Here is a 24048-nt window from a genome sequence, read left to right as displayed (position 1 = left end):
CCCAAGAGGAATGGCTGAAAACATTTCAGATTTCAAATCCAAACTGAAAAACTAATTATAATAATTAGTGGTGAACTAAATACATTCAGAAACAAATCCCCTTTTTTTCCATTTGTTATTATTATTATTATTTTATTGCTTTAAATATCTTTCTCTTTTAAACTGTATTTTGTATTGTGTTTTATTTAATCCTCCATGCAGCACCTTGATCCTACGTGCTCCATAAATAAAAACAGCCTTGCCTTTACATCTGAAGGAAATAAATGTTGTTCTTTTGTTGAACACATTGTAAGTTTCTCTGCACCTTCCAAAAGCCACCCACAAAAGCAAAGTAATGCAAATGACTTAAGCAGATGAAAGCTGTGTCCTCTAAACTGAGATAGCAAATTGTGTAACTGAAGCAGAAGAAAACACAGCCACTTAAAGAAGAAAGTGCCCCAACTAACTTATTTGCTTTTACACGTTTCATTTTTCCTGCACAGGTCATTCTGTTTCTTCATTCATTCAATTCTGGCCCACGGTTGAGAAAATAGGAACAGGGAGATTGCATTAGCAGGGCCAAGCACTCACACGCACAACAAACACATCCATACCCATCTACAAAAATATACAGCATCATGGTGAATTACCTCCTCGCCTCCATAGGAGCCGGCAATTTGAGGGTGTCAACGTCAAGGTGTAACATGAGACTGCCATTAATAATAGCCTCAGCACTGCCCCTGCTGCTAATGATGGCAACACATTAGCACACATGCAACCTTGAGTCAAACAACACCCTTTCCCATGAACACTTGAGCCATCCAAGTCAACATCAAAACAAAAACGCAACACATAAATGAATTGCACAGAGGTATTTACGGCGCGCTTACTCATGCACCACTACACTCTTCAAATTGTCAGACTGCAGAAGCTTTAGGAGCACGATGTTTAAAACATGGAAACGCTGTTAGGGAATGGTGTTAGCCTATACTTCTGGATTAGCATGTGTGCTGAGGGCTGATGGGGGAGGAGGACGGGAGAGAAGAGATGAGAGCCAAGGCTTTAAGCAATACTAATGCTCAGCTGAGATGAGCAGTCTGACAACAAGGCTACAAGCATTGTGAATAAACGATGAGCGTGCAAGCCACAGGGCAGGGGTAGTACTTATTTCGGCATCATGACCGCCTCCACCCCTCTAACAGCTCTACATGCACGCACTATAATATATGTTCACGCACGCAGAAAGACAAAGAAGCACATGCACGCCATGTTGAACTTTTCACTGTCCCTCTGCGCTGTTAGTGAGGACAGCACTGGAGATCTGGCAAACTGGAGACTGTTCATTCATGCTCACCTGGTGTGGGCGTGGATGAAGCGCGCGCACACACACACACACACACACACACACACACACACACACACACACACACACACACACACACACACACACACACACACACACACACACACACACACACACACACACACACACACACACACACACACACACACACACACACACACACACACACACACACACACACACACACACACACACACACAAACAGTAGACTGGGGGAGTCTGCCAAACACAGGAAGCCTTGTATCAATCAAGTGTCAGGGCAACCAGAGGAGAAGGATATCAGGCCATGGGTGAGACTATAAATACCCGGGCCCACCTTGGAAGTCAGAGTGACAAACACACACACAACACACACTGACACACATACTTGCATGTACACATTGCATTACACAGAAGCAACTAAATACCTATAATAATCAATAGAAAATATTATTATCAAGAGACTGGTTTGTCCTGGAGGCAAGGCCTGAATAGCTGTCACTAACTTTGGAATCACAAGACGTATACACGAATGCACACCCGTGAGAGTGGTGTCTAAATAGCATCAAACCTGTTCCTACAGTGGTCTGTGATCAGCCTTTTTATTACTCTCACAGGCTTCAAGCTCCATTCAGATGGGACTTGTTTCTTTCCTATGGGGGAGTATCGGTCATTTCAACTGTAAATGAGCTGATCAGTGAATTCAATCCAGGCTGGAGATCATATGTCTGTCCGTTTTTAAGTTCAATTGTTGGTTTTTCTTGTGTTTTAAAGATTCTCACTGAGTTTCGACGCTTATACTGACCAGGTTTAATACAATTAACTCCTGAAATTTGGTTCTGTTGCAATGACTTTGGAGGAGACACATGAAAACCGTTTTATCATCCACCGCCTCAGCTATTATTCCTTTTTATATTAAGCTATAACAACATAAAACAGATATTGGCATGTCCTGTTTAAGACTGTTGATCAAAAACTGTTGGCAAGCACCTTGTAACTTTTCCGAGAACTCAGAAACTGCAAGATTGAAAGAAGCATGGTCTCTCAAAACATGACTTACTGTAAGTGAACTGTTTTGTGCTAAGTAAATGCTTTGGTGATTATTAAATTATGTTTTTCCCCTACAAAGATTCCAATGCAGATGTAAGTATATCAAAAATTGATAGATGCTCTTTTTTATCAGAACAAATGTTAAGCTTTTAAATCATCCAGACCAAATCATGTTTTTATAGCTAAGAGACTACATCATGTTTAATATATTTGATAAGTATAGAGAGAATAGGAGAGGAGAAACAAGAAAATAAGGGAGGAGAGGACAGGGAGGAAAGGAGAGGACACCAGAGAAGAGGAGAGGACACAAGAGAATAGGAGAGAAGAGGAGAGGAGAGGAAAGCTGGTTTGGGTCAGATCAACGGTTGGATCGTAGAAAGGGTTCTCCTAACACATGCAAACCCTTTCTGACCTACTTCCTAAAGACTGGTGGCCTACAGCAGAGCAGAATCAGCTGTCATGGCAACATGCACTTCACATCTCAGCACGAATCATCATCATCATCATGATTATCATCATCATCATTATCAATGACGCTCCGCGGCATGAGGAGAGAGAAGGGAACATGCCACTACAGTTACTCTAGTCATTTCTGGGAGGCTCATGCACATGGACCACAGGGAGAGTGGAGGAGATGAGGCCTAAGAAAAGACTTTGGCAGAGCGATGTAGTTATGTCATGTGTGGAGTCACTCTCCCTGCTCCTGCTGACACACCACCTCCACCTGAATGCATGGCAGCAGGCAGCAGAGGAGAGATGTGGAAACAAAACAGTGGAAACATTGTGAGAGCGACCAAAAACAACCAAAAAAACAGTGAGGGGGTTTAAAACAGAAGGGAAGAGGAAGTCATACTTTGGGCAACGGCGTTTCGGATGACCGGACTTTCTTGGGAGATATCTGTGAAGAGAGCAAGAGAATTATTTTCTTGTTTCCCCCTCTTCAGAGATATCTCCTGTGGCATATTGCTGTTCTCTCTTACAGGACTTATATGGATGTCTGATCAAGTGTTTTCCTGTCAGCAGCACCTGTAAGTGGTTCCTCAGAGATTTATTAATAAGTGATGATTCATATGCTCACAATGGTGCTTTTAGTCTTTAGATTTAGTCAAATGCAACCAAGTGCTGCAGTGCTTTATGTCAACTTATAGAAAATAGAAATCAATTTAGAATTGACAAGTGGGGTGGGCAAAAAAGGTGTAGCAGGTGTTGTAACACACACAGAAACGGTTTGCAGATTTGAAAGCTGAAGGGCAGTGGGTCACACATGCAGTATGATGGGACCACAGACAGCACAATGGACGATAATAAAACACCACAAGTTGAGCAGTGTGAAGACCCATGAGGCATAAAACAACCTCCAGTATGCAAGAGAAGGGCTTCATATGTTCGGGTACAACTCAGAGAGAGGTGCACAGAAACACTAAGGAGCATTTATATCTAACATGTTGGTGTGTTAATGACCAAAACTAGAAAAAGCCCTGTTTTCAGTGGGTCAAATGTGTCGATGTGATATGTTAAGAAGAACCAATGAACAACAACACATCAGAGGAGACACTCAGAAGGTTCAGAGACAAGGGGAGACACGCAAGCACATTCAGTGTGTAGGGTGGAAATAAACATCAGTCTGCGTCAGGGTTTCAGAGACTGTGACATTGCCTAATTGAAAAGTCAAATGAGCTATTGTCTTTAAAGCTGCATTATGCAATTGATGCCCAGCAGGGGGCAGAACATCTATGGGTTTATCTAAGGTTTAAGGCTAATGTGGTTGTAAACATTTTGTGTACATCAAACAAAGAAAATATGAGCATCCTATTGAATTCATGTTTCTGTACAACTGGACAATGTAGAGCGTCCCTAAACAAATCTGTCATGTTTTCTGGCCTATGATTTAATCTCAAGTGATTCAAAAAAGATGCAGGTATTCATTTTTTTGCACATCTTTTTGTCTTTGTGTTGATAGTAAACTAAATATTTCCCAATTTGAAAGAAATGAAGTGTATATCTATCTATCTAGTTAGAATAGTAAGGTGGTGCAGGGGAATGACAGTCGTACTCCACATGAACTCAGGCTAGAAGCACCGTACAAGACTGCTAAACTAATTCAGTTGGATAATAAAATGTGGTGATTCAGTTTAACATTTGCTCCTACTTGTTTTATTATTAAGCCAAAACACAAAGTGCTTTCTAGGATAAAAGATTTACAGAATAAATGCAAATCAGAACTCATATAAGCCCCCGCGGTTTGTCGTACAACAATGATCTCCAAAACTCGCTGACTCACCTCAACAATCTAGACTGATAAATACAGGTAAGGGAAACATATTGTGTAGGGGGTGAACTATCTATTTAATATCATACAATTGCATAATGCAGGTTTAAAGCATGTATAATGATATGACTATGATTCTTTATATACTACATAAAGTGGCCAGATGGCACTGGAGAATAATCTATTTTGCCTCAGAGGAAATACAACTGAGTGTAACAGGTGGAGGATGGAGGGGTGAGAAACAGCAACATTGATGTGAAACATACAGTAGCTATACAAAGGGAGAAGCAAAGACAGAGAAGAACAGTGGTACATTTCATAAAGACAGAGAGCACAGGGGAATGGGCGAGAGTGGTGTAAAAGCAAAATGTCCCCAGTGCTCAGACTGGATGCCCTCTGTCCTTTCACGCTCTACCTTCATCGGGGCCAGCTGGATAGGCGTGATGTAGGAAGGGTCTACCATGGGCTTAGGGCGGTTTGCAGTGTCCGCCAGGAGGCTCTGCCATTGCTGCGGCAGCCCGGTGAACTTCTGCTCCCGCGGGTCGAAGCCCGTGTGGACCCGGTGCTCAAAGTTAGATGGAGCGGAGATCTCCAGCCGTTTCTTCTTCTTCCCAAACATGCTGGAAAACCCTGGCAAACCTGGAAAATACAAAAGACAGCTGTATATTAAAATTCTGACTAAATAATTGTCTATAATTAAATAAATACATAGATGAAACCCATGGCATTGCCTGCAATGTTGTCAATAGACTCCCTACTATTTTGAAGGGCAATACAAGATTTAGCATTTAGCACTTTGAATCATTCATTTAAATCTAACTCTATACGGAAGGTGTCACACAACTTCAGGATGAGCAGATAGTAAGGGTGTGTAGTGCATCACAGCACTATCAAATGTGCAATTTTACACTTTTACAAGGCATGCATTATATATTCTGTTCCACACACACAGAGACACAAATACATATGAAAATGTAACATTTAAAACCTGCTTGAGTTGACAAACAATCCTGAAATAGCTCAATAAAAAGTGTTCATTTAAAGTTACTTGTATAGATTTGGTTCACAGCAAACATACTCATACTCATACTCATACTCAGCCTTACAGACTGCACACTTAAAAGGTATTCACATTTTGTTAACATAAAAAGATTATAATCACATTTAAAAGCAAGAAAACATAACCGAAACTGAACTGATAATCATCCTGGTTATGAAGAATTGCTTTTGCTTTCTATTTTTTGCTGCGCTGTTATAAACTCTGCTGTTCAGCAACACACAAAGCCTTCTAATGCTGCAGGATACAGGAAAATCAAGCAAAATTTTCGAAACTTGCTAAACCCCAAGTGTTCACTTTGGTTATGCAACATAAACATCAGAAAAACAACAGATGCACTGAAATGAAAAAACTAATATTTAGTTTGATAGTGATTTAGATTCAGTGTGTAGCCATGACATGATCCTCTACTCCTCCACAAAGAGGAACTGTTTTGAAATCCCACTGTGGTTGGATGTTGGGGAGGATGCATGATGTCCAGTCATAGGAACAACATGTCATGATGTTGTTGATGTGGCTGTGAATGGAGTCTATTGTGTTGTTCCTATCTACGAGGCATTGTACTCAGAGAAAAACAAAGTCATCCTTCTCCCTCCCGTCCTTCCTTTTTTCTCTCTCCCCTTCTGTGTTATCATTTGCACAGATAATGCTTGCTGTGCTGGTCCATATCAAACATTCATTTATTTACATATTCACTAAAGCAAACAAATATGAAGGTCTCAGTGAAGCCACTTGAGGAATTACTATCAAGTTTAAAAGCATGGCAGCCCTGAATATGAAAATATTCATTTTTGATTTGCTCAAGCTGTTATTGTACCACAAAATACAGCTCAAGTAAACTAAAGCAGGCTAATAGTTAAGCAGACAATAGTGTCTTTTGGTGGTTGGATTGTCACCGTCATACAGTAGGTAGTAGCAGTAATGCGCTAACAGATGAAGTTAGCTAGTTTGCGTGAGCGAATGCTAACGCCAAGACTAGTTATTTGGTTTGCCCATATGTTTTTTAAAACCTTTTAAAGGTGTAGGCTATTAAATGCACACATCATGACTACACACATTAGACTTCATCAATTATCTTACATGTTCCAGGAAACACAAAAATATCCTCACCAACTGATGATCTCTGCATTATAATTAAGGAAGCATTGTTTGTGTATTTCAGTGTAACACTTGTGACATTTGTATTATAGAAGGCTAGATTATTTAAATAGAAATGCAATGAATCAATTTGACCACAATCATTCGTTCATTTGTTTTTCCGATTTAGTTGAGGATTGAAAAAATGAAAATAGCATTTGATTTCTCGTTTTTCCCATTTCAAAACCAAAACCAGAAATCGGATTACGGTTCGTTTTCTCGTTTTTTCGATTATGCACCCCCAAACGGAAAATGGAAAATGAAACATTCGGATAACAAATCCTGGGAGTGTTAGTTGTCAGGACAGCTTCTTCCAGCTCTTGGTCTGTGATGTGCCCCTTCCGTCTCAGCCCAACGTCGCCACAGAATCTCCTCACCGACATCTCCGAGGACCCCTTAATTCCCATACTCTTCAATGTCTCAGACATTTCGGCGTGAGTTTTCCCCGACAGAAAGAGTTGATTTATCATCTCGTAGTGAGACTCCAAATTAGCCATGTTTCCTTACAGATCAGTTGTGGCATGAGTCAGTTGTTGGCTCGCGATCGGTTTCCCTGACAACTAACACTCCCAGGATTTGTTATCCGAATGTTTCATTTTCCATTTTCCGTTTGGGGGTGCATAATCGAAAAAACGAGAAAACGAACCGTAATCCGATTTCTGGTTTTGGTTTTGAAATGGGAAAAACGAGAAATCAAATGCTATTTTCATTTTTTCAATCCTCAACTAAATCGGAAAAACAAATGAACGAATGATACACGGATTCACAACCCTTGCATGGTCTCCCTTTTGAAGTAACACTACTACCTCTACTACTAGTACTTCTACTAATACTAGAATACATGTGGAAGGCCTAGTCTAATTAATCTAGCTAGGAATGCTAACATTTTCATCTTATGCTAGCCCAAATATAAACACAGTTTATTTCATGTCATTTCGAAAATGGCCGAAGTAAGGAGGCAGAGGCAGAATGTTCAGAAAAAGAACTTAGTGAGGGATTTATTAACAAAGTGGACAACTACAGTATATACAAGTATTCACAAGGAATGGCAAATAACCAGGCTTGCTGAATGGTAATTCTTCAAATATGTTACCCTTCACTTCTGCAATACAACCAACTTAATCCAACCTACACCAACAATACACAACCAAAGAGAAACGGAGACCGAGATCTATGGCGTCAGAGATCACCTACGTTGCAGTACATGGCCAATTGTTCAAAAGAAATTACAAACATGCTGGTCAGTTGCTAAAAGGTGTCAATGAAGTCTAAATCAGCTTTAGTTGTGAAAATGATTAACTGTTTTTGAATCACCAGCAGTGCTGAGTCTTTGCAAGGACAGAAGTCACCAAAGAGTCCATTTCTAAATGCAACTTCAAACAGACAAAGCAAAAATGTAATCATGGTAATCTCTTTCAATCATTTCCCTTGCTGCCCTGCAGGAGAGCCAGACAGACTAAATTAGTGGTCTCAAACGGGAAAGATGGAGAGATAGATTGATGGGAGAGGGAGATAAAGGAGGGGGAATGGGCTGAAGCAGAAGATGAAAACAGAAGTGAAATATAGTGGGAAAGTGAGGAGGGATGGACAAATTCATGCAAAAACAAAAGAAAGAGAAAGACAAAAGCGTAAAAATTGAGGACTGGAGCTGAGAAGGCCTAAGGCTTTCGTGGTGCATACAGAAGCAGAAACATAGCACAGATTTGTATGTATTACACTGCTTCCTTTAGAAAGTTCAATGATCAAAAAGGTGTTAAGTCATAGATAGAAACCTTGTGCCACAGGCTTGTTTACTCAGCTTTGCTTTCTACGCTGCATTTGTTGTAAGCCCTGGTTTACACTGACTCAAGGATTTATGGCACCCATGTGAGCAAAAATATCTTTGTCATCAAATCATTTTTTAGTAGTTGAAACAACAGATAACATGCATTATTCAAAGGAAACCATTACTGATCAACATAATGTGATCTAAAGTGTGCAAAAATGCTTATTATAGACTATACTATTAAATGAAATCACATATTTAAAAGGAACCCACCAGGCCAGATGATTTTACAACTTCAATTGCTGATATTTATTTCAGTGGATTAAGAAAAATGTGAAAAGTGATTTGTGAATGCTTCCTGCTTTGAGGTGCTGGAGTGAAGGTCTGAGAACGGAGCTTCCTCATTCAGCTGTCATTCAAAAGCTATAAGGATTGGAAACTAAAAACGTACAAATAATTATCTTACATTAAGCCTGTAAAACTGAGAAAATGTGTCAGATTGATAGGCTGTTAAAAGTCACATATATCTCCGGCATAGAAATCAGTCCGGGGATAAAGGATTGTTTTTTAGAGTGATCTAGAAAAACAAGGTACAGCATTCTGCTAAATAAAACAAACCAAAATATGGCTGCATGCTTTGGAGAATGGCTCTATTGAAAGGTGTAAAAAGATAAAAGTTATTTGGATTAAACATGCAAAACTATAGGTTTGGTCCTTTAACTAACACAAACTAGAGGAAACTTTGGGAAGAGAGGTTGATAATGACAAACACATAATGGCTCTTTTTCCTGGTCTATCACATTGTCTAATTCACAAAAAATGATGACTTCCATGCAGGTATCCTCCCTTATTAGCCAGCAAAATCGAAAGCCTAACAATCCTTAGCTCTCATCTTTGCTATTATGTGCTGAATCTCTTTTGCAAAGCACACGTCAGCAACTCCTTACCGTTTTGGCAGATGTCCACCTAAACCTCCAGAAATCGACCCAAGGTTTCCGACCTTGTAACTATTTTCAGAGCATGTACACAAAGTGGATGCTGCAAGATGAAGCACTGACATGTACACATTATGCTGATTAGATATGACATTCCCAAAACAATGTCAATAAAGACGACGTCAAGGATGAAGCTGAACAACAGCTCCTGGGAGCGGGACGGTCAGACAGAAGGCAACACGCAAATATTTAGTAAATATCAGCTTCAGAGTTTCCGTCTGCAGTCAGCGCACAGAAACACACGGTGACTAAACAGGGCCCGATCGCAGCCTTGCACTGAATCATCCGCTGACACATTCAGTAGCTGAAGCCCTTGTTACCCTAGAGCAATGTACAAACAAAAACAAAACACATCCCATAACGCCACATGCTACTAACAACCTGATTTGAAGTGGAGCGAAAGTGATAATTAGATTGGGTCTAAACATCTTGGGTAGTTAATCTGCCACCGGTGTCACAGTACACTGCTTTAGAGCCATGCTGGAATAGCAACAGTAACTACGGTAGGCCAGCTTCTTGTCAAGTAGTTTCAGCTCTTCAAGAGACATTATTATTAAAAGGGAGAGTTAACCAAGAACTCAAATATATTTGTTTCCTCTTACCTGTAGTCCTATTGATATCTAACAAGGAGATATCTGTCTCCATCAAATATAATGGAATAGATAGCACTCAGATTTTATAAAAATATTTAAAAGGTAACAGTTACATATCTTTCTTTGTGAGTTGTTACATGTAAAAGTGGTTTTCTTACAATGAAACTACACTTGACAACCGTATCAATGCTCAAAAGGGCAGCTGAGAGTTGAAGAGAAACTTGACCGGGTGTCGTTTGTTAGAAAGAAAATAGTTCCTTCACATGTCTTTGGCTTATCTTGAGTAACCAGGAAATGATTTCACAAAAGAAACATTGCTGTTGAGTTTTTCTTTTCATTTTGTATGCACCATAAGCCAAGTCTAGTTCCATTAAATCCAAGAGCTCCACAGCCAATGCTACTCACACCAAAACAGTCTATATTTAAAAAATAATGAACTACACATAAGAGAGAAAGACGGGGTAAGCTGTCCGTTTTGATCTTTCTGTTCTGTGAGCAGCCATGGTGAAGACAGAAACCCCTGACCTAGATGGCACTTCTTGGGAATAAGATTATTAAAGGCTAGCAGGGCTTAAGTCGTCTAGGCGAGGCTCAACTGCTGAGAGACACAACAACACATGCACGAGCACATAAACAACACCAAACACATGTAAGACGGCGGATGGAGGTGCTTGTTCAGGTACAAATGTACTCCTGCGGCGCTCTTAGCAGCTGTCCTCTCACAACGGTGGAACCGGGGTTGGACTGAGATGATCTTTAAGTGTAAAGGCCTCTGGGAAATGGAGGAACGACTTACTGCACCACTCCTCCTGACTGCCACATAAGCACCTCTTGAGCTGTAATTTATAGGCAGATGTAAAACACTTTGTGAAGTTTCAAACTAGTGCCTGCAAGGTTACTTCCTGCCAAAGAGTAACAATGTCACTGGGATGAGAAATAGCACCTGGTAATATACGGCAGAGATTATAGCACTCCATTATTCTAGGTACGTGAGACTGGAGTGAGAGGCCTTGTGTGTGTCCATCTATATGTGTGTCGTAAGTATTCACTCATAAACCAAAGTCTGAGCGCTCTCAACTTATAATGTACTGTATATAGTTCTGGCCTTTATATAGTATATATGACTATGTGAAAGCAATATATTTTGATTTAATTGCCATTGTGTTCTTACAAGATGCATTACATAACCAAGGCTTTAACAAACTTTACACACAAAACACAGAGATGTTCAGCCAAGCTTACACACGCAAAGATGCATGCGTAACTACACGCGCTCCTCACACACACACACACACACACACACACACACACACACACACACACACACACACACACACACACACACACACACACACACACACACACACACACACACACACACACACACACACACACACACACACACACACACTTAAAGGGGCAACTAGTCCTAGGGCAGAGATCCTGACTCCCAGGCTGATTTGTCTTCAAACCATCTGTCACCATCTGATCCTCCACAGGCATTTCCCCTTATGTACAACAACACCTTAACACACACACACACCTTAACACACACACACACCTAACACACACACACACACACACACACACACACACACACACACACACACACACACACACACACACACACACACACACACACACACACACACACACACACACACACACACACACTTTCACTGGAACATGCATTACGCTACAGCTAAACTCTTGTGTGTGTGTTGGTGTTTGGTTCCCAAGCTAGCACTGCGGAACCATGACGTATTCACATTTTGCATCCTTAAGTTTGTAATTTTGAAGCTTCATTTGGTAGTGAGATGCAGAGTGCTCATTCATGCACAAATATGTAAATACATTTCATACATAATTAAAAATGCAACATGAAAAGGACACAAGTTCTGTCTGATAAACAAGCCGAGGGAGGGGCAAAGTTCTACGCTTTATTTGCCGTGACAGGGAAGAGGAGGAATTTCTAATTTAATTAAAAAGGTCAAAAGCTTCATGAAACCAAACCCTGATGGCACATTTTTGCCCAAGGTTTTGCCCTTTTTTTCCAGAATGTACTTTACTGGGTTTTAGTGACAGATAAATGCACAAAGTGAAGCAAAATGTGTTCCTCATCAATAGTTTCTCGGGTCTCTTATCCCTTGCCTCTTTTGTCCCGAATGACTTTGTTGTGTGTGCTTTTCTATTCTGTCGCATTTGCATTCACTTGTTCTCTCCAGACCGTGTTCCTTCATATGATTTAATTGGCTCAAAAACTGTTTACACAGTCATGCATTTCACCTCCCATTCCCCGTAGATGAATCTGTAGAGCAGTAAACAACTTCAGCGGAAGAAGAGGCTTTTTATCATTTGCACAGTGTTTACAACACAGCAGGAAGCTTGTAACATCCCTCGTTCAAATCATGTTTAAAGATTTGGGACAATCGGAAAGCTGCGGCATGTTGAATCATGTCTCTGATGATGAATATATCTCGTCTTATATATTTGTATGTCAAACCCATTTAATGTCTGCTCTTACCTGGCAAAAAACTGATGGTGTCTTTCAACCAATCACAGTGCCCTGGGTAAGCCATGGCGAGACAGTCCAGGACAATCAGAGCCTCCTCAGATGTTGCACTTTGATGTCAAATTGGGATAAATCCATTAGGCACCTCAATTTTCTCTCAACGAAACATGAAACAGCAAGTCTCCTATCCCAGCCATGATTGCTGAATTAGAAAGTCAATGATTCCCTGGAGTAGCGAGACTTGAGTGAAGTTATCGAATTGACAAATCAGGTCACATCCAGGACTCTCTGCAGCCCCCAGCGAGCTGCTACTACTGCTGCTGCTGCTAGCTTGCTGCTGCTACAGTGTGGCTCTCCCTGCCTGCACGCTCTGATAACTCCAAATGTGAGATGTACAGGGCACGAAAAAGTGCCTACGCCAGCAGCCTGGGCCAAGGCTGGGCCAGACAGCTTAAGCCCGGACCCATCCCATTTCGCTTTCATTGTTTGTCTAACTGGGTTCGACCGGCTGCTTCCCAAACTGAGCACCCTGTGACCTCCACTGTCCTCCCACTTGTCGGTGTGCCCTCACAAAAACAACATATAGTGTAAGAGTCCTGCGTGTTCCCACAATCCACAGGAGAGTGTTTGTGTCACACACTCAAAAGTATCTGCCAGCATGTGTGGATATCAACTTTGGTGTCAAGTGCTGCACCACCAGGCGCCCTATCACTGCCTCTTTCACAGAGAAGAAGACAGATAGTCTGACGGAGGAGATAAGACGAAAGGAAGAGAAAGAAACAGCTGGTCCAGTCAGAGGCTGTGACAGAGTCTGGCCATTTGCCGACGCTAAGGGGACATTGAGCTGTGGCAGCCAGGGACGGGCCCTGCGCTGAGGGCACACACAAACCACACACAAGCAGCGGGAGGCTGTCACAGAGGGAGAGGGTGTGCTGGTGAGAAGAGGGTGCATGGGAAATCACACTGTGCACCTCTGCAAGGCTGTGGGCCAAGTTATTTAAGAAAAACATTTATTATGTGAGAAAAAAAATGTTGACCCTCCTTTCAGCCAATGGGGTGAGTTTTTAGATGCTCTTAGGACATATTTGCATGATTATCTTTAAAGGACTATATGATGAACTTCTACTATATAGAATTCATTATTTGGCTCTTTTATGTTAAATGAACCATTTTAAAAGGTTAAAACAAACGGTTGAGTTTCACCTACACATTTCCGCACAAATGAGCTGTAAAATGCTTCTCTTACGAATTGGAAAACTATTTCTTATGTGATATCAAAACACCCCAACTCTGGATCTGGCAGACAGTACAGGGATAAAGAAAGTCTGTTTCAAAAAGAAAGGCTGAATGTTTCAGTAGAGAAAATCTGTTCAGAACAAATAAGTCTTTGACCTTCCAGCCAAACACATTATGTTATTCCTAACAGAGCCTGCAATAGTAAAGTGAAAATATTATGAATATTGCAGGATATCTGAAGTACCTTTGCATTGTTCATGGGGTCTCTTACAGCTTGGATTACATTTATTGACAACGTGTTTTTCAATCCAGGAAGTGCTACATCTTTCTACACAGAAGCCACCGGCTGGGTGTGCAACTAACAATTTTTTTTTTACACCAATCTGGAGTTTGCCTGTGGCTGACCTACTGTATCTTAAGTAGTTTTGATGTCACTTGCCCACAAAAGTGCTCTAGCATTATGGGAAGAGAGAATGTGTTTGATGGTTGAAAGTCTTGAGGAGCAGACACACCCCTCCACAAGCACTGCTGGATATAAATACACACGCCACCTTCAAGGGTCTTATGCAGGCAGTAAGTCTCCCTGTAGAACACAAACACACATGCAGAGGGGTAATGTAAGTGCTATGGAGGTGGGGAGCTACAGGGGCAGCTGCACACTAAATAGAGGAAGAGACAGCTAGAATTATGGCAGTTGAGGCTGATTTGGCAATGCTAAGTACCCCGCTCTTTAAAAGCAACACTGCTCCACACGGCTAATGGGTGCCTACATCATAACTGTCACGAGACGAATGCTTGTTAGTGAGATAAATGGTAATTCCTACAAAGTTTTTTAGTGCAAAGAACAGGCTGTTATTCTTTGCCGGTGTTATGTTTAACAGCATCAGAATCAAAGCAAAAATAATTTCAGATATCCAGTTCAGACGCTGTCTTCAAGCCCCCCGCTGATCTTTCACTATCAGTTTTAAAGGATCAGCTAAAGTTGTTGTTATCTCCTCATGTGGTAACATAATGGATGAATATAGCAGCGAAGGGCAACTCTGGGAGGTACTGAGAGATCAGGAGAGTTATCTAAATGAGATCTCTTCCATCCGAGGACAGAAAAGTGTGTGTCACTGTCTCAGAAAGAGAGTGTGCACATGTGTGACCGTGGGTATGTGTGCAGCTGTGCGTCCCGACTTTAAAAGCACATTAAAGGCAAACCAAACAGACTGAAACTAAGTCTCTGATAGTGTCTCTTCTGTACAATGGGTTCCCTGTGAATCTCAGATGAAATCTCACAGGAAGATCCACAGAGATGCTGCCTTACTATGAACTATACAAGACACAAAGGAGAGACAGCGCTTTCACGTATGATCTAAGAGACCAGGATGTTGTTAAATGGGGAATGGCTGACCAATGTTGTCCATCCATTTTCTGCTACTTATCCTGCTCCTGGTCTTCTGCTGGACACTTACTAGATTAACCCAGACATCGTTTGCCCAGACCACATCCTCCAGCTCCTCCTGAGGCATTACCAGGCTAGATGGAATATGTTATCCATCCAGCTCGTTCTGCGTCTGCTTTCAGTTATCAGTGCCCGAAATACCAACACGGCCTCCCTGTCTGAATTCAGAGCAGAAACATATTCACTCCAAGATTTACATGCTTTCTACCCCTTTCACTGAAGTAAGCCCAGACACTATCGCATTACTGCTTCTGGAGGATCAATATTATTAATTGGCTACTACATTAAGTTCATGACCATAAGCTAAGGTCACAATATAGATTGACAATTCAATAACCCCACCTATGGATGTTAGCGTGCTCCATCTTGCCCCTGAGTAAATACAGAAACACATCAGGTGTCCCTGCTTCAAGTCAAACATTTTCAAATGATTCATTTCCATTTAATGATTTATTAGGAGTTTAACTGCAAAGATGTATGAACTTAAAATTAATTCAGTGGAAAGCAAAGATCATTTTAGAGCCAGAAATGTTTGAGTCTGACCATTTCTGAGAAATCAAGATGACTGCACACAACATTTCTATTGTATTGTATATTATTCTTATAAAAAGGCTGATATTATTCTATCAGCCTATTTATATTTATTTACATTTTGGGGAATTCAAATGATCTATCAGCAGTTTCTGTTTGCGACAACTTTCATTAGATTACTCAGCAGCTGAAAGGATTTTCATGTCAAAGTGTAAGGTTTGATTAAAGGGGCGAAAGGAGGTGCTGCAGGCATACAGGCAGTATGAGAAACATAAAGAGCAAAAACATAGAATCATTTCACAGTAGAGGCACAACATACAAATATATACCTGAAAGTGAGCATAATAGGGCCCCTTTGAGTTAATACACAATGAAGGAAGATGATTTTAGATGCAGATATGTAAAGGAATCTTATTTGCCTCCATGAGCTGTGTGCCACATCCCCTGGTGCAGCTTAACCAGCTGACATGTATTTAAGGCCAAATCAGACAGAATGTGCCATGAGGAATAGGAACACAACAACACATCATAAACAATACCCTCCACAAAGGATCAAAATGTGAAGAAAAAAAAAAAATTGAAACAGCAAGAAAGATTGTCATACAAGTCAATGCAACCTGTTGGGAGACAATGTTTCTCGTGGTTATGTATCAAGTAAAAGTAGATATAACATTTCTATACTGCACAATACTACTTTTAAACTGATAAAAAAAGAATAACCATTACGCAATCCTGCTATCAACACTATCAAGCACGTGAAAGGAAGGTCCTTCCATATGTTATTAGTTTCAGAGCCCCAGGGCTAACATCTGTATGTAGACAGCATCCACATCCAGACTGCATAGACAAATGATCCTCTTTTTTTCCAATCTCAAAGCAGTCTTTTCATAGACTTGCCATGTCAATGAGAAGCAGTCAGACATAAAGAGAATGACTGGCAACGCTGCAGGACACTCTGTGACTACTTGTTTATCTTAGCATCTGGTGTGTGTGTGTGTGTGTGTGTGTGTGTGTGTGTGTGTGTGTGTGTGTGTGTGTGTGTGTGTGTGTGTGTGTGTGTGTGTGTGTGTGTGTGTGTGTGTGTGTGTGTGTGTGTGTGTGTGTGTGTGGATTTGTGAGATGGTCAGTTATTGATGCCCAGTGAGCCATAGCCAAAGTGGATAAATGTCTACAAAACCTATTAATACAAGTTAATGCTAGTCCATGTTGTTACCTGTCTGCACTGTACATACTTTCTCAGGGTGCAAAAGTATCCATCTCCCTCTGTTGGGTTTTATAACTATCACTGATTTGCTCCAGTGCACACAGTTATCAAGTATTCAAACGGTGCTAAGAGCTATAAGCTACAGCTTGCTATACTCCTGAGTTCAATAGTCTGGCTCTGTGAGGGGTGAAAGAAAAGTCACAAACCTACAGAAACACACCAGGGGGATGAGTACCAGGTCTCTCAATGCAATACTTAATTCGAACTGCAGGGATTTAGTCTCTTTCTTAAATCATTGTTGGAAATCCATCTAACCCAAATAACCTCTATCCAACAGGGAATACCAACGATATGACGACAGATTCGGATAATGTTGAAACAATTGTTTACCTTTAGAAACTACGTGCAAAGCTTATTTATGGTTGCCGACAGGTGCAAACGCGCTACAGCGGCCCAAACTGCTTCCATAGAAAGGAACGCGCTGCAGTTTAAAAAACAATGCAATAAAATCAAACACTATTGTGCAAAAACACATGCAAATGAAAAAACATCTTTACCAATTTGACAGCACATGTGCAGCATTAGAAAACATTCACCAACCTCAAGAAACACCGCAAATAAAAAACGCTGCAAGAAGCTCAAATCACAACGGAAACAGGGACACTAAAAAGTAGGGGTGAGGGAAATAATCGATACTGCATAGTATTGCAATACTTTGCGTGGCGATATTGTATTGATGCACTTACGCCAAGTATCGATATTTTATTATAGAAACAATTCTAAATAAAAGTTTTCTGTCACAATTGCTTTTTCAATCCACTAGAAGGTGTCCAAACTTTTTTCACAGAGGGCCACACACAGAAAAATATACGGATAGCAAGGCCACTTATAGAGGTGAATATTGCCTCATAAGTTAAGTTATAAGTTAGCAAAGCAAATCAAATGTAGGTGAATAACATTGGATACTTTGAAATGGTTTAAGGAAAAAACCGCCTCCATCCCATCTCCCTTTAGGGTTTCATTTATTTAGCTGGTAGTTCATTCCTTAAAACAGAAGCCTCAGATTGCTGATAATAAGAGTGAATATGAAGGTTAAATTTCAAGCTTGTTATAGAATTAAGTTATTGGGGTTTTTTATTATAAACTAGGATTTGTTAGAAAATGTTTTAAATTTTAAATCACTAAATTTATTTGAAAATTGAGCTCATTAATATATTTTAACATATATATTTGAGAAGTACAATATAAGACAAGCAAAAGTTTAATTTGTGGGCCATATTGCATTATACTTTTAGAATTTGCTGAGGGCCGATTCAAAATGGCCTGCGGGCCGCATTTGGCCCCCGGGCTGTAATTTGGGCACCCCTGCACTAGATGGTACTGAGCTTTTTCTTGTGCGGTCATGGCCGTGGGTAAAGTCAGTGGGATTGGCAGGAAGTTAGTCAAAACAAAGCTGGAGTCAGCGGAGAAAGAAATCAGAAATGCGCCATATCGCAATATATCGTATTGCAATACTAAGCACATCTTAGAATCGCATTACTATCATTTTGCGGCCTAAGTATCGCAATAGTATCAGATCGTGGGGACCCTAGTGATTCCACCCCTACTGAAAGTGGAGCGCTTGGTGAAGTTTGGGGATTATAAAGTTGGCCACATTTGCATTTGTTTGGCACATTTGTGTTCATCGTATTTCAAAGTGCAGCGCATTTATCCTAATGTAATTGTCAAAACATATATCGACTCTTGTTTTAACCTAGACATTTTCATTATCAATGTCCTCATTTTTTTCTTGATTCAATTTTTGAAAGGAAACTGTACATTAGCCTTGATTATTATTTTAAATAAGTCATTAGCCATCTGTGACAAACACTGTTATAAAAGTGACCTAGAGCCTGCAGGTCCCGACCATTATAACCTCCATTCTTCCTGCCCGTGGTTTTCTGGGCTAAAAGCACTCTGTTCTTTGGAAGCTTCCCCCTTTCCAACCCATTATCTACACAACCATGTTAAACCCTCGACTTAATCGTTTATTATTGATAGCTCGGCAAGAAGCCTTCCCTCCTGGTGTTATGGGAAAATGGTTAAGGCTGAGATGTAAAAGATGTAGGTCAAGGAGTTCTGGAGGCAATCAGGGCACGGCATGGCAGCCTTTTACTGGGAAGAGCTGCTTGAGTCCTGTCCTGAGTAACCAGGTGAAAACTGCTAGGAAAATGTATATCGACTAGATATTGTGTTAGATTAACTAGCTATAGCACACTAGCTAGTTAAGCTAACGCCAGCTACATGTGTTTAATAACAATGCCTTCTCTCCAAACACAAGGCCTGAAGAGATTAGTGAGATAACCTTTCATGTACAGGGATCTTAAATGTGAGCATAATGGCTACATACATGATGACAAGCTGAAAGACTGAGGCCAAGCTAAAAGTTCTAGACAAAGAGTCAGCATCCTCACCATGAACCAGGTAGAGGATAACTGTACTGCGGTAAATAGCTAGCTTAAGTCGCCTATGATAGTGTAAGGAAAATAAAAATAGAAAAAAGATTCCTGTTTCACTATAAATCATTTTGTGAGCTTTGTTTGTGGTTTACATTAGAGCTGCCAAACAAACCATTGTATTACAAAAGCACTACCCTCAAAGCTCGGCAGGTAGTTTAGGAGAAATTCAAAGCTTGACAGACCTGCTTTGCAAAGGGACGGTTGCTTGACTATAGAAAGCAAATTGTTACTCTAGGAATGGCTTGAATAGTCAATTTTGACATCTCTTCATTTAACAGCACTTTCACAGCTTTTTTTGTCTAACCAAGACCTGTGAAAAAGCAGGACAGGTTCTGTGTGTGGGTCTGCGGTATCAGGGGTCATGCACCATAAATGCTGTGGCAAAGCCTCCTGTTTATGAGCTAGATAACACGGCTCTGACAGCGTATCAATCCCTCACATTTCAGCCAAGGACACCAAGAAAAATGTCAGCTTTGACAGATGATGCAGCCTACGATTTTCAACATTACACTACAGGTCTATCCAGTTTACACCGCTGCTTCTAGCTCCTTCTAGTATGACTATTAATCCTTTGAAAGCCACACACATGCAGCAGAGAGGCACTATTATGACCTCGTTTTAAAGAGCAAAAGTTCATGTGACCATGTATTTGTGGACAGAAAGGGCAGGATAAAGGACATGAGCAAGGGGAATAATCAGGAGATGATGTTTAGCGAGCATGTGGCTGAATCTAGACATCAAAATTATAACTCTGCCCCCTAGCAATAAATATACCACTTGAAATCGTATGTTAATCGTATAAAAGTGACAAGTCATTTGCAACCGTTTGCTAACACCTTTCAAAAAGAATCTGTTTGTACACACATCTTTATCTGCTCAACACCACTGCACAACTGCAACCATGGCAACGTAAACAAATCAGGCAAGATTGCTGTTCAGCCTCAGATTTCATAAATTAAATGCTTTCATTCTCTCTAAATTAAATGTAACGCTTGTTAATTGCATTGCTGGTTAATTGTATTGGAAAAATAACACATACACACACACACACACACACACACACACACACACACACACACACACACACAATGCAGGGAGTTATCTCGACAACACAGCCCAGTTTGACTCACATCTCCACCATTAGCCCACACATGTGAGGGGAAAGATAAGTCTAACCTACAAACCCAGGAGTGATACTTATAAAACATTCATCAGACCACCACTACAGTCGGCGTGGACCAATCCTTCTCCTTCCTTCCCTCTCTATCTCTTCCCCCTCCACTATCCATTCTCTCTGTATGATGCTTATATCCCACTGCCTTCTCTTCCACCCCACTTGCCTTTAGCTGCAAATGGTAAATGCAAGCTTATACCTGTTGACCTACATTTCTGCTGTCTTGCCAGGCTTAAACACAGGAAGCCGTTCCTTTATTACTGAGAGCACAGTAATGTGTTGGAGGCCGGCTATCCTTTGACTACCTGGCTTCAATTAAGCACAAACTGGAAGACAGCAGATCCCAAAATGAACAATGAGTACATTAGAATAAGCTTACTCATGGTCACTCAATGCAATCTAGTAACCACTGCCGTGGAGGCTATGGGTCCAGTACAGTTAGTTTGTTTGTCTGTTTGTAAGCAGGACTACAGAAAAACAAATAGTGTAGAAGTTGTGACAAAACAGAGACGGGTGTGTCTTTTATTAATTCAGCTAAAAGCTCAATAAGAAAACCATTGAGAAACATTTCTCTCAACATACCGAGCTTCCAAAGTAACACACTGACGCTGTTCAAGAGTTAGGCCTAGTCACTGTATCAGTGTGAAGGTAAGAAAAATCCAGAAAAGACACATAAGTCGATTGCTAGTGGTCAACCACAGAATTGAATTATGTCCTTAAAAGACTATATCCCGATTTCCATGATGTTCTAGTTCTACTTTTTAAAAGTCGCTAATGTCCAAAGCACAGAAAGCCCACACTCAAGCTAACAAGATGCTTGTATGTAAAACGTTTCCATAAGCTGACTGACGGGGGAATGCTTGGTTAATGTTGTGGGTTATATTTTTCCAAATCCATTTGAATTATTTGTGTTGCACGCGCATGCTAGACTATACTATAAGCTATGTTCATGTACACTGCTGTTCCTGCAAAACAAGATAAGAGGAAAAGCTGCATTGTAAACTTCTTTTAGCAGGCACTGCAAAAGATGAATGAGAGCCAGGATTACAGTGCGGAGGAGGTCTAATGGAAATATGGTTATCATTGACAAAAGACAAATATTCAGCCAACAGTCTGACCTACACCTCAATGACTTTCATGAGAATGATCAGAATAACATTGGGATCTGCAAGGCATTTCTCCAGTGCTGCCATAGTACAAATACAGTGTAAAGAAATAACAAACTATGTCTACAGAGACTGTAAAATCCGCATTGATAGACACTATATGTCAAACACACTGTGTTATATATTTCAGTGGATTTAGGTCAAGCAAATACTGGAAGAGCCAAAGAAAAATATTAATATGGACATTGAGAAAAGACAAGACAGGGGCCTAAAGTTCCAAATCTATTGATGTAAATTGCACTGATTACATGTAGGCACCAACCCAAGATAATAGTACAGTTACTCATTGCAACTAAGAAGCAACCAGTTCCAAAATAGCATCCAGTTCAGCAGAATTCAATACCGCATCACTCCTGCGGCTCCCTTCATCTTAAAACATTTTTTAAGATCACTTTACTTTTGTTTTATTTGTTGCTCCTTATCAATACTTGGGAGTTTTTGGCGTACACAATCAGAACTCATGTTACAGAAAGTGAAACAAATAAAGACGGACATGAAAAAAAAACAGTGACTTTGTATTTGATAACCCATTGTTGAACATGAAATAATTAATTCAGTATGGACTGTACTGATGCAGCTTAAGCAATATCAGTGTGTATCAGGCTCAATTCTTGGTCTGTGCCAACACATACTGAAAAAACATTCAATAGTAAAAGCTGGAACAACGATTTTGGATTAACAAAATCTGTTCTCTACACCCACAGTCCCTACAGATGAAACAAAGCTCCTCTTTGTCTTCTGAAAGATAAAACAAATGGCATTTGTAATTTTTGTTCTGTGAAACCTCTAGTAGTAGTTTGGCAGCAGCCACCACTATAAAGGCTGAAATTGTGTGAAAAAATGTGACTAGATATTACTTACGACTGCTCTCTTGACAAAACAGTCCTTTGTCTGCATGAAATGCTATATATAGTCGGCCTTCTCTCTCCACTAAACAGCTTCTGAGCTAATGTGGGCTGCGAGGCAGTGGTGGGTCAGGGTGTGAAAGGATGATATGTGTCTAGTGGAGATGTTCTCATCAGCAAATCTCAGCCCCCCGACTCATACCAGTCCACATGACTTCACACACTGATGCTCACTGATAACGTGCCGGGATTAGGGTCACTGTATTCTGGTGTGTGTGTGTGAGGGCTACAATGAATTATAAAACTCACAGTTTGAAATAATTCAGTCTTTTTTTGGATCACGAAAAATAATAAAAATAACCATCCTGAAAGGTGTCTATAAATCACTGGACTCTATGCACAGGAAAAATAAGGTTGAATTTGAACACTATAAACAGACACCTGCATATGAATGAACACACAAATGTTATATTAAATGTCTTAAAGTCTGATCCCTATTGTAAAATCAGAGATGTTTCTGTGGATTATAAATCCTTGATAACAAACCAGTTTGTGGTCTTCCATGATCGGACAGCCAGCATCTCCGTTCTTCATACAGTTTGCCTGCTAACAAAATCTTTGCTCTGCGCTGCATAAGAGTAGTTAACATTACATAATGGACAGGGCTGTATATGATTTGTTTTAATGTCAAATCAGATCAAAGTCGACACTAATATGATGCGCCGCCGTGTTTCTACAGTTGCTCTGAATGGACAAAGCAAACACAGATAGGACCTTTTAAGTGTTATTGTCACACATGGCTACCATAGTTATTCGGAATCTGGAAATGCATCTCTAGGTGCTGCTGAATCCCAAACACTGTCCCTTTAACTCCCCACAATTATTAATAAGTCATCCGGAGACATATCTAACCAATCATGTAGCTAACGGTAGCTAACAGAAATTAGCTAGGACGCTACAGCTAATGAAATTAGCTAAAGACTTGAAATTTTGTCAGCAGAAAAAAAAACCTTCAGAAACTTTATTGCTCAGAAATATATCCAGCACTACCCAGAACTACTGAGTGTAAACTATGACAACTTTTAGAATCATTTCATATACTACTGTACAAGCAAACACACTTCAGGAAGGATTGACTGCTAGCTTAGAAAGGAGCAGCCATCATTACCTTGTTATCTAGTAAACCACGAGGGCTAGAGCAATCATCACCCTTTAAACACAACGTTTCCTATTACTCAGCAAGCGCAC

The 24048-nt window shown here is 40.5% G+C and overlaps 1 protein-coding gene across 4 annotated transcripts in view; it reads right to left on the bottom strand.

Annotated features, from left to right (window-relative positions):
* pak5 (p21 protein (Cdc42/Rac)-activated kinase 5) overlaps positions 1 to 24048 on the bottom strand; it is a 66350-nt gene that overhangs the window by 32327 nt on the left and 9975 nt on the right. For 2 of the 4 annotated variants that reach the window (XM_063901401.1, XM_063901403.1), the window contains exons 1-3: positions 12712 to 13068; positions 5056 to 5279; positions 3225 to 3269 (exon numbers count right to left, since the gene is read on the bottom strand). In XM_063901401.1, the coding sequence (XP_063757471.1) occupies positions 3225 to 3269; positions 5056 to 5279; positions 12712 to 12766 (324 nt within the window). In that variant the 5' untranslated portion in view covers positions 12767 to 13068. Of the gene's footprint in view, positions 1 to 3224; positions 3270 to 5055; positions 5280 to 12711; positions 13069 to 24048 lie in introns of those variants that run through there. The other 2 variants (XM_063901405.1, XM_063901404.1) reach the window with 2 other exon arrangements.

This window comes from Eleginops maclovinus, chromosome 15, assembly GCF_036324505.1.
Source record: "Eleginops maclovinus isolate JMC-PN-2008 ecotype Puerto Natales chromosome 15, JC_Emac_rtc_rv5, whole genome shotgun sequence".
Classification (NCBI taxonomy): domain Eukaryota; kingdom Metazoa; phylum Chordata; class Actinopteri; order Perciformes; family Eleginopidae; genus Eleginops; species Eleginops maclovinus.
The sequence above is the reverse complement of the archived record's forward strand: the minus strand, read 5'-3'. Positions and strand labels throughout refer to the sequence as shown.